At 36.9% G+C, this 12,393-nt stretch overlaps 1 protein-coding gene across 4 annotated transcripts in view; it reads left to right on the top strand.

Moving 5' to 3' along the window:
• The window catches only part of CENPE (centromere protein E), an 82,904-nt gene extending 72,210 nt beyond the window's left edge, over positions 1-10,694 (top strand). For all 4 annotated transcript variants that reach the window (XM_025422889.3, XM_025422898.3, XM_025422891.3 and 1 more), the window contains 5 exons: positions 852-964; positions 2,571-2,668; positions 4,875-5,058; positions 7,502-7,788; positions 10,154-10,694. In XM_025422889.3, coding sequence (XP_025278674.1) covers positions 852-964; positions 2,571-2,668; positions 4,875-5,058; positions 7,502-7,788; positions 10,154-10,248 — 777 coding nt within the window. In that variant the 3' untranslated portion in view covers positions 10,249-10,694. The remainder of the gene's footprint in view (positions 1-851; positions 965-2,570; positions 2,669-4,874; positions 5,059-7,501; positions 7,789-10,153) is intronic.
• The last annotated feature ends 1,699 nt before the right edge of the window (positions 10,695-12,393 follow it).

The raw sequence follows: 12,393 nt of genomic DNA, 5'->3' as shown, positions 1-12,393 counted from the left end.
ATCTAGGAGAAAGTAGATACATTTACAGCACTGGATTTAACCATCTTTTAGTCCAAATAATCACAACAACACTTTATAATACTCTATACCTTGAATTCAGTTCCAGTTTGGTATTTATATTGCTATTCTGACTTTTTGTTGTTGTTTCATTTTCCTGATTTACTTTGTCTACTCCTTATTTTCAACTTTTCTGTTTCATTTTGTTTCTCTCTCTCTCTCTCTTTCTCTCTCTCTTTTTTTTTTTATGATAGTCACAGAGAGAGAGAGAGGGGCAGAGACACAGGCAGAGGGAGAAGCAGGCTCCATCCACCGGGAGCCCGATGTGGGACTCGATCCCGGGTCTCCAGGATCGCGCCCTGGGCCAAAGGCAGGCGCCAAACCGCTGTGCCACCCAGGGATCCCCTTGTTTCTCATTTTTAATTGAAAAAAAAGTCTTTTAAGAACTGAAAGTCAGGGCAGCCCCGGTGGCGCAGCGGTTTAGTGCCTCCTGCAGCCCAGGGTGTGATCCTGGAGACTTGGGATCAGGTCCCACGTTGGGCTCCCTACGTGGAGCCTGCTTCTCCCTCCGCCTGTGACTCTGCCTCTCTCTCTCTCTATGAATAAATAAATAAAATCTTTAAAAAAAAAACAAAAAAACCTGAAAGTCTTATGTTCTTAATTATACCTTCCAATAGTTTCATGTATACCTCACATCAGATATCTACTTGTTATTCATTTTAGGGTTAAATTTTGTGCCTTTTTGCTTTTCATATGTTTGGAATTTGCTGTTTTAAAATGTTCCTACCAAATAAGGTAGTTAACAGCTCTTTAAAAGTGTTCTGGAATTATTTTTCTTTTCCCTAAAAATTTAGGATAAAGTTGCTTTAGGAGCTAAGCCCTATAAAGAAGAAATTGAAGATCTCAAGATGAAACTGGTGAAAATGGATCTAGAAAAGAAGAAGAATGCCAAAGAGTTTGAAAAAGAGTATGTCTAACTGAACACGACTTTAATAGCTTAAGTTTCCCTTCTAAATTATATAAAATTTTTTGCTTTGGTTAACGTTTTAAAATAACTTCTTAAACTAAATACAAACATCCACAGATTTTAAACTTGTTAAATTCTTACTACATATGCAAAGTTTTTAAAAATAAGCATAGTTCTGGTCAATTACTAACACACCATGTTTTTTGATGATGATTTTTTTTTTTTTTGATGATTCTTGCTGTCTTCTATAAACAGTTTAAAACTGGCCTTTTTTATGCTTGAAGATGAATAATAATAACATATATATATATACACACACACACACATCTGTGTGTGCTTGGCAGTTCAACTAAGATTTCTGTTGGCTCTCATAATTTAATTTGTTCTTCCTGTTGTGTTTTTATGTAAAATCGTATTTCCTTTTAAATTATGGTACCTAAAAAAAAAAAAAAAAAAAAAAAAAAAAAAAAAAAAAAATAAATTATGGTACCTAGTACCCAAAAGCATAACCTCTTTTTATTTATTTATATATACTACTATACATCATGGCATGCCTAAAGTTCTTTATGATCTAATCTGATGAAAGAACATTAAACAGAGTCAGGGACAATGAATTAGAAATATAATATTGCCACTTATTATTATATCACTTTACATACAGGCAGTTTAATCTCTCTGGTCTTTATATTCATAATCAGTTAGGATAGGTTTGTAGTAGAGGATTTCTTAAGATTCCTTCTGACTCCTGATGCTTTTTGTTCTTCCTATAAATATTTAACCGTGATACCAAATTTGCCCGGAAAGCACTCAAGCTTCCCACATTCCATTAAGAAGACTATTGGTTTTAGTGAAACTAATACCCATCAAGTTTTTCATTATAAAAAGGCAATTTTAGAGGAGCCTGGGTGATACAGTCAGTTAAGCATCCAACTCTTGGTTTTGGCTCACATTGTGATCTCAGGATCTTGAGATCCAGCTTCATGTCTGGCTCCCTGTGGAATCTGCTTGAGTTTCTATCTCCCTCTATGTCTTCCCCTCCTGCACTCTTTGTGTGTGTGTGTCTCTCTCTCATAAATCAATCAATTGATCTTTTTTTAAAAGATCAGTTTCACATATAGAATAGAATCGGTTGATACTGCCAGAGTCTCTAAAGGCAGAAAGTCTCTTGATTCATAACTGCTGATTAATACTTAAGCCTACAATACATAAAATGTCACTTTGTACTAGGGAATAGTGAGTAGAATTTGACCTCTGATTGTATCACATTAGACTAAAGCTGCAGCCAGGGTTTGCTTCCCTGACAATGTAGAAATAGGTGTAGAAGTTCTCACTTTATGGTCTGGTAATTGTATCCAATTAATAGCTATTGGCCTTCCAGAAATTTAAGAAGAATTTTAAAAATTACTCTTGCAACAAAATAGAATACTTCCAATCTGATGGTGTTATAGCTATAAAATTTGATACCAGGGAGTTATCTACTGCCACTTATGGGTTTTATGTCAATGAGATAAATCTTATTAGAAAATTCTCGACAGCATTTCTGTTTATCCTTCCATTAAAAATCGGTTGCTAGGCTTTTACATATTTCCATTGTTGTTCTTATTAGAATTACTTCTACAAAGGCCACTGTAGAACATCAAAAAGAAGTTATAAGGGTACTGAGAGAAAATCTCAGAAGAAATCAACAAGCCCAGGATACCTCAAGTAAGTAGAAAATGCTGATGTTTCGAGGTCCTTTCCATCTTATTTCTCAATACACTTAGACATTTTGAAGACATTGTAGATGTGACAGTCAAGAATAAACCTGTTAATCACTAATTTAGAAAAAACTATCTTGAAATGAATTTATTGGGATCAAATTTATTGTGTGACAGACATCTCCTTAGCTTCCTGTAATCTCAACTGCTTATCCATTATAGATTCTTAAAAAATATTAATTTTACCTTTGTGTTATTAGATCTTTACATGAGTAGAGTATCTTCAGTACTATAAAAGAATCCTGTAACTATCAAGGTAGAAGTACCCTTCCCAATAAAAACACAAACATGTTCTAATAGATTTTAACCATATGCGCAGTAAAAATACAATCAGCACACAGTAGAAATAAGGAAATAATATCCTACATATTCTTAGTATAGAAAATAGAGTTGATGCTTACTTGAGAAAAACTTTCAGATTTATCTTAGACACAGTTTCAAATCTTTTTTTATTTTTATAAATTTATTTTTTATTGGTGTTCAATTTGCCAACATATAGAATAACACCCAGTGCTCATCCTGTCAAGTGCCCACTTCAGTGCCCGTCACCCAGTCACCCCCCCACCCCCTGCCCACCTCCCTTTCCACCACCCCTAGTTCGTTTCCCAGAGTTAGGAGTCTCTCATGTTCTGTCTCCCTTTCTAATATTTCCCACTCATTTTTTCTCCTTTCCCCTTTATTCCCTTTCACTATTTTTTATATTCCCCAAATGAATGAGACCATATAATGTTTGTCCTTCTCCGACTGACTTACTTCACTCATAATACCCTCCAGTTCCATCCACGTCAAAGCAAATGGTGGGTATTTGTCGTTTTTAATGGCTGAGTAATATTCCATTGTATACATAAACCACATCTTCTTTATCCATTCATCTTTCGATAGACACCGAGGCTCCTTCCACAGTTTGGCTATGACACAGTTTCAAATCTAATGATCAAATTTCTACATATGCATTCCTCAACCTGTACCTTTTTCCATATTACTGCCTCTTGTGTTTCATTTGAAAAGAGAGGATGCTGAACAGTGTTTGGGACAGCTTTGTGTAGTAAACAAGCACTGAACTAAGGGCAGATTCCCCTCACTTCATGACTAGATGAAATCATGGGGACAATACCTGTCCTTCTAGCTTATGTATATACTTATTGTAAGGATCAAACTGAAAATTATGTGTGAAAGCACACTACAAATTCTGAATGTCAAGCAAACATAAGATAATACTTCTGTGTATTTTTATCCATTCACTTAAAAATAATGAGATAGTGTTCAAGATGTTGTCTAGTACATGTTTGGCCTGAACTTCTCTAGAGTCTATTGCAGGATAAGTGCACCCCTATCTGGAAAACTTCAAGGGATAAGATCGAAAACAAGCAAGCAACGAGTATGCCTTTTGAAGGGTCAGGATAATTATTCTTGATTTGTGACTTTCGGGTACATATTGTATCTGAATTCAGAATAATTCAAAAGGAAATGGATATTGAGTATCTTCCCCCCACACACATAACCCTCTTGTAAATTGTCAGTTATGCAGTGGATTATTTTACTTTATAAGTACCTCACATTTTTATGCAGTTTTACCTAAGATTTACAAAACAATTCCTTACCTTATTTTCACACACATAGTATAGAATACTTAATAGTATATACTTAAAAGTATACTTTAATAGACTCTTGAATTTAGTATATCGTAATAGTATAGCTTTGGTATCATTCTGAGTTTTATTTAGGTAACAGGTATATGTTGAGAATTTACAGTGTGCTGAATGACTGGTGGTGGACCCTACACACATTCTGTGTTGCAGGAAGCCCTGCTGCGTTTCCACTGATGTAGAGGAGAGAGCAGTGAAGGACACCACTAACTAGGGTGATTGCTACTGCTGCCATGGTAGTGAAAGGTTCCAGCGAGCAGTGTTGGGCTAGTGGAATTGGTGGGTAAAGAGAAGCAGAAGGACTCTAGAAACAATTAGAAGTGTTGATCAAAAAGGTATGGGAGGTGAGGTAGGAGGAAGAAAGCAAGGATGGCTTCTAGGGAGATGGTGATTAAGATGTTCTGGTTTTTGCAGTGACTTCCTGCTCTTTTTGTAATGTTACTTTTATTTTGAACTCTGGAGATAATTAAAATTATCACCTATTTGTGTAATTTGTCTCCCTCACAGTTGTATCAGAATATACGGACTCTCAGCCTCCAAATAAACCCTTAACTTGTGGAGGTGGCAGTGGCATCGTACAAAGCACAAAAGCTCTTATTTTAAAAAGTGGATATATACGGCTAGAAAAGGAAATCTCTAAGTTAAAACAGCAAAATGAACAGCTAATAAAGCAAAAGAATGAACTATTAAGGTAAGATCTGCTTAGGGCAGCCCAGGTGGCCCAGCAGTTTAGCGCCGCCTACAGCCCAGGGCCTGATCCTAGAGACCTGGGATTGAGTCCCACGTCAGACTCCCTGCGAGGAGCCTGCTTCTCCCTCTGCCTGTGTCTCTGCCTCTCTCTTTCTGTGTCTCTCATGAATTTAAAAAAACAACACAACAGATCACAAGATAAAAGCCCTAGCCTTTAGAAAATGGACACACGCACACACACACACAAAAGGTAAAATCTGCTTATATGATATCAAAATTAGGTATCTGGCTATTACATGTGGGGAGCTTGGTGTATACACATACGTATTTTTTGGAGTTGACAACCCTTCACACGTGGGGAAAGTCATTTTTAGAGTAAATGTAATAAATGTCTTTTAAAAGGAATAAGACTGGTACCCCCCCTTCCAGATGTTGGCTATCAATTGATCTATTTTTAACAAAGCCAAGAAACAGGAAGTAAATAAAGATCTTTGAGGGCCAGCTTAACTATACCACAAGTCTGCATACCCAAGTCAAAAGAGAACTCCTTAAGTCCATTACTGTAGCCTATTTGCTTTTACTTTTTAAACAGTTCTGACAAATTATTTGACTTCTATCAAAGATTAGAATCTTGTGCCAACCACTTTACTGTGATGATACAATAGAGGAAAAGTAGGCATTAAACAAATAACTATACAAACAAGTAATTTTTTGCAATGAGTGCTATTAAACAGTAACAATAAAAAGCCACAAATAGGACCTTATCTGGGTATGGGGAAGAGTGATGATGAAGAAACTGATGTAAGAGTAGCTGTAGGGCAGCCCCGGTGGCCCAGCGGTTTGGCACTGCCTTCGGCCGGGGTATGATCCTGGAGATTGGGGATTTAGTCCCACGTCGGGCTCCCTGCATGGAGCCTGCTTCTCTCCCTCTCCCTCTGCCTGTGTCTCTGCCCCCGCCCCTCTCTGTTATGAATAAATAAATAAAATCTTTAAAAAAAAAAAAAAAGAGTAGCTGTGGGAAAAGGATAAGAGGCCAGATAAAGGCTTTCAGTCAGAAGGAATAACCAATTGGTGGAGCTCAAAGACAAACAGTGTGGGCCAGGGCATAGAGAACGAAACAGAGTCAGGTGCAAGGAGAGATGCCAGAGGTAACTGGTGTAGGTTACACAGGACACTCTGAAGAGGTTTGGGTGGTATCCAAAATGTAATGAGAAAATTACCTCCAGTGGAGGATTTTAAGCCAGGGCCTGATGAGATCAGATAGTGTCTCTGGCTGCTGAAGCAATCAAGGAAACCCAGTTTAGGAATCTATCTGCTGCAGTGCAGGCAAAAGATAATTTTGGCATGGGCTAGAATGGGGTCAGTGGGCATAAATATAAGGAGATAGATTTGAGAATTAAGTGTGGAGTTGTGTCCACAGACATGGAAGACCAGATAAAGGAGAGCAGAGCCTCTGGGACTTCCCTCTAGGTTTCTCTCTGCAGGAACTGGTTAAATGCTGGTGGCATTTCCTGCAACAAGCAAGACTATAACTCAGAAGTATGGTGTAATATATTTCTTTTAAAATAACAGAAGTACATTAAAGATTCATCTGTTAGGGGATCCCTGGGTGGCTCAGTGGTTTAGTGCCTGCCTTTGGCCGAGGGTGTGATCCTAGAGTCCTGGGATCAAGTCCCACATCAGGCTTCTGCATGGAGCCTGCTTCTCCCTCTGCCTGTGTCTCTGCCCACCCCCGCTCTCTCTCATAAATAAATAAAATCTTTGAAAAAAAGTTCATCTATTCAGAAGACTAATGTATCAAATTATTGCTGCAAGGTATCAATAAGTAAACCACTCTGGATGATATTGATCCATTGGAAACCTAGTATCATACTCTAAGCTTTCTTTTTAGGACTTCATGATTACAATTTTTCAATTTACAAGGCCTCATTTCATTTTCTGAACTGTGGAAATAGTCCATATAGGAGGCATTAGGTGGAAATTAAAATTAGAAGTATGAGATCAATTATAACAAGCAAAGGGAGAAAAAGAGACCAAGAAGCAGAGTTTTTTAAAATTTAAATTCAGTTAATTAACATGTAATGAAATATATTATTGGTTTCAGATATAGAGGTCAGTGATTCATTATCTTATATAATGCCCAGTGCTCCTAACTGTAGAGAACAAACTGATGGTTACCAGAAAGAGGGTGGGTGGGAAGGATGGGGAGTGGGGGGAAGGGCCCTTGCTATGTTGAGCACCATCACAGGTGTTGTATGAAACCGTTGAATCACTATATTGTACACCTGGAACTAATATAACACCATATGCTAACTATAGTGGAACTAAAATTTAAAAAAAAGTTAATCATATATATTTTACCACAGTTTAAAAAAATGTTATGTGTTAATAAATTCAGAAATTGCGCAGACTTAGTCTCTCTCTCTTTTTCTGCTACATTCAAGCAATAACCATCATCTTTCCAACGAAGTCAAAACATGGAAGGAGAGAATCCTTAAAAGAGAGGCTCACAGAGAAGTTACTTGTGAGAATTCTCCACAGTCTCCTAAAGTGACTATAACAGCTCCCAAAAAGAGGCCGCATACGCCTTCTCAATGCAAGGAACGGAATTTACAAGATCCTGTGCCAAGGGAATCGCCAAAGTCTTGGTTTTTTGACAGCCGATCAAAGTCTTTACCATCACCTCATCCAGTTCGCTACTTTGATAACTCGGGTTTAGGCCTTTGCCCAGGTAGGTAAATATACTGGTTCTTTGGAAATCAAGGGATAACTGTCAGAACTTATCTTTAATTTTGGCCCCAAAGGGAAAGTTAGACAAGATATAGTTGAGCAAGCTAGAGAGTGCAGACTTCATTTGACATTTCTGTTGTGAGAAAGTTTCTCCAAAGCACAGCCCTAAAGTGCATCATTTTTTACCCTAAGTCTGTATTATGCCTCATAAACCCTCAACTTTTCCCTAAGATAAATAAGCAATTCTCAAAAATATGAAAGCACTACCCTATAAATAAAATTTTTTACTGAGGAAGCCTTTCTTATCAATGCAATGGGCCAGTATTTCCAATTATATTCATTTTACACAAGCCAAATCATAGACTTGTTTCATTAACTTATTCATTCGGTCAGCAAAAAAATTTGATCTCCAACTATGTGTCAGAGTAAGACCCTGATGCTACATTGATAAGCAAAACCAGACATGGCCCCTACCCTACTGGAGGTTAGAGTCTAGTAGGAGATACACACAGTAATCAAGTAGTCAAAAATAATAATAATAATAATAAAAGTAGGTAAAACTATGGAGTGCAAAAGGCTGTGAGGCTTATAATAGGTTTTTGTTTTGGGAATATTAAGGAAGTCTTCCTTGAAGAAGAAAACAGATCTGAGAGGTTAACGTGAGTTAGCTTAACAATCAGGCAGATGGAACAGTGACAAGCCCAAGGTAGAAGGGACCATAACCAGGGGAGGGGTTGAAAGAAAGATGATGTGGCCAGACCACAGATTATATAAAGGAATTTTTACTTTATCTTGAAAGCATATAGAGGAAGCCTTTGAAATATTTTAAAGAACATGATGAGGCGCAGGAGAGGGGAGGGTTGGGGATCATAAGGAGTTGTAAATTTTGAACATACCATCTTACCTAAATGGTAACCAACAAATAATAGGAGCAAGAGTTTATGACAGTTGTCCAAGCAAGAGGTGATGGTAGCATGGACTTGAGCGGGTACAGTAGAGATGAAGAGTGGATGGTCAGGTGAGATTTGGGGAAAAAATCAGCGCTAGGCACCTGACTGGATAGAGGGAGGCAGCCTCAAGGGTCATCCCCATCTCTGCCTGGGTGCCAGACACAGAGGTGTGGAACATTGCCAGAGATGCTCTGTAATACTGCATTTCTTGTCCTTCTCACTGCTCAGCATTAATCATGTGTCCATGTGCCAGTGCATCTGCCTGTCAGAAATGCTGTTACACAGTTGGAGGAAAGCTAAAGCAACAAAAGTATATGCTAAAAGAGGCAGCTGTCCGATCATTTTTAGCTAGATCAAGTCAGCAGTCTGGAAGTGTTCCTGGGGGTATAGGAAGGCACCAACTTTGAGAACATTTCTGAACCATTTATTCACTTTATGGAATAATATTTAACAAACATTTAAGGACCTTCCATTAGCTGGCACTTAAATGGAACTTTTGCTGTATACACATACATGCTATTTTAGAAGATTTTTTTGAAAAATGGAGAAACTTTAAATCACCTTTTGATTTTTTTTTCTGATCGTGCCAGAGGCACATGCTTGATATGAATTAATTCAACTGTAAATAGAAATGTTTAAGTCTTTTTATCAATATATGGATCACTCTGGTACTACTTTTTTTGGGCGGGGGGGGTACTACTTTTAAGTGAAATAAACAAAAGTGTAGTCTGGAAGAATATATGAATAAAAACTGACCAGTTCAGAATTAAAGGAGATGGTTCCAGCCTGAAGTAGTAGAATACTGTTCTAAAAGAATTTTAATGTTAGTTTTTAATTTGAATTATAAAAGATAACTTGAATTTTCTCAACAACTTGAGGTAATTGCAAAGACCAGATATATGAGATTTACTTTATTAAATATGATCCTTTGAAAATGAATATTGTTTATAAACAAATGAAGTACTTTTAAAAGCCTCAGAGTTTTCTGAGAATGACTATTCTTCAAAATATATGCTATTTGTTTAGCACAGCATGTATTTTTCCAAAATTAACGCAAAGGAAAATAAGACCCAACCTATGTTTGATTCACTTTGAATCTCAAACTGATGAACTTCAAGTGACACTTTATTACTTCTTGGTTTTATGTACAAAATGGCTTTTCTAACAGTTGATTTTATGAGAAAATGGGGAAGAAACTTCTCCACCTTTGGTGAAGTGAAAGGCACCTTTTTAATGACCAAACTTGAGCTCATTAATGACCAGATTGTCATTTTTCATTCTTCATATCTCTACTGTCTTAACATTGGTTTCATTTCTATTGGTTTCATTTCTACTTGTATTCAAATTTTATGGGTTTTCTTTAATAAAATAAGATGATTTAGGTTTTTTTTTTTTTTTCCTTTTGTTTTTTCTCAGAAGAACAAATTGCTGGAGCAGAGAATGTGGATCCTCAGCCTGGTCTATGGCATGCCTCCTCAGGAAAAGATGTGCCCGAGTGCAAGACCCAGTAGACTCCTCTACTGTCACTTTTCTGGGGGCCCAGTATTCTGTGTTTGGAAATTATTACTTTATGTGCCTATCCCTGGCATTGTTGTCACAATCCAACTTAATTTCAATTCAGTTTTTACTTTGCCGTTACAATTAGAAGATGAAGGAACAGGAGATTAATGCATTCCAGTAATTTAGAATGGTGATAGCAATATCTTCTTCTTGAATGTGGTAATACTTTAGAAGTTGAATTGTTTTATTTATATATTTTGTAAAGAGCAAAATTATTGAAGGAAATTTCCAGTCTTTCATGTATACATAAAATGTATTCATTTTTATTAATGTAATGTTATCCACATATGATTTAGATAATTCTAAGGCATAATATATCCATTAAAGCATCATTTAATTTGTAAAATTATAAGCTTTTTTTTAAGTACCTAATAAATGTTTAATTAGTGGTTCTGAATCACAACTCTAATATTAATGATTTCTTGGTGGGATATTTGGTATATTTGGCTTTATTCGCTTGTTGGCTTTCAGAATTTTGCTATGAGATTATATACATGCTTTCTGGATTTAAATTGCTACGGGATAGCAAAATGCTATGACCTCTTCATTTTCTAGGCTAATCTTTCTTTGGCTATAACAAATACAAAAATTATCCTGTGCTTTTCTGTTACCCACCAACCCCCTATACAAGCACTCAGAATTGGTTGGTTTGTTATCAGATTTTGTACTCTACTACATTTCACTCCCAGCTGGACGAACTTCACAGACCATTCTACCCTTTTATTTCAGACATGAGGAAACAGCACCAGAGTTTCTATCAAAGTAGAAAGTCTTCTAAACCCAGAATCCCCACAGATACATAAGGCATCTATGGATGGGCTTCATGCAGTCTGTGAAACCTCTGAAATTTTATGTTAATTTGTATGTATAGATTCCTTTTTCTAGGATACTTGGGTCCATACTTTTATCATATTCTTAAAGGATTTGTCATCCTATTGGAGGTTAAGAACTGTGGTTTTAGAGAGTATCTGATACTACTTCTCTATCGTGTGACTTTGAAAAAGCACGTAAATCACCAAGTTGCATAACGTTTAGAACAGAGTTAGTGATTTCAACTCATCCTTGGTTCTTTGGTAAGAAGATTCATTGAAAGGAAGAGATTATGGTTTATATCATAGCCATCATTTTACAATCTATGAGTGGATATTTGCCCTTGATATACTATCACAGGAATTCACTGGGGCTAAGGGGAAGGTGTCCCTCCCTATAATTCTCTCCCCCAAGCCTGCCCCTTCAGGGTCTTGTTTCTCATTGCCATGCTTCCCCAAATAAGACACTGGAACAGAGCTGCAGATTTGATTCTTTACAATGTCTGCTCCTCCGCTGAATAAAAGTAACTCAATAAGCCCACCTAGATAATAAAACTAAGGCCATTAAAAGCATAATCAGTCATCAGATATCCTGTCTAGTAAAATGTTGCTTAACTTAGAATTTGGATGTTCATTTTCTTCAGATTTGGGAAATTTGGGCCCATTATTTCTTCAAATAAATTTTTTGTCCCTTTCTCTCTACTTGGAAGTACCATAATGCAACTCTTGGTCCTTTTGCTGATGTCCCATAAGTACCTTAGGCTTTCTTCACTTTTCTTTTTTATTTCTTCCCTTTTTCTTTGATTCTTTTTGCTGCTTGATCAAGTCTGCTATTGAACCCCTCTAGTAATTTTTTTAAATTCAGTCATTGTATTCTTCGGGTCCAGAATTTGTTTGGTTCTTTGTTAGTTTGTTTCTTTATTTTTATTTTAAGATTTTATTTATTCATTCATGAGAGAGAGAGAGAGGCAGAGACACAGGCGGAGAGAGAAGCAGGCTCCATGCAGGGAGCCTGATGTGGGACTCGATCCCGGACCCCAGGATCACACCCTGAGCCAAAGGCAGACGCTCAACCGCTGAGCCACACAGGTGTCCCTAGTTTCTGTTTGTTAATAGTGTCATTTTGTTCATACATTGTTTTCCTGATTTCGTGTAGTTGCCTATCTGCATTCTCTTGTAGATCTTTGAGCTTCTTAAAAACTATTTTTAAATCTTCCTCTGGTAATTTGCTTCCATGGTGTTGGGTTCTAGAGATTCATTTTGCTCCTTTGGGTCATGTTTTGTGTG

This window comes from Canis lupus, chromosome 32, assembly GCF_003254725.2.
Source record: "Canis lupus dingo isolate Sandy chromosome 32, ASM325472v2, whole genome shotgun sequence".
Classification (NCBI taxonomy): Eukaryota; Metazoa; Chordata; class Mammalia; order Carnivora; family Canidae; genus Canis; species Canis lupus.
This window is presented reverse-complemented; position numbering and strand designations above follow the sequence as displayed.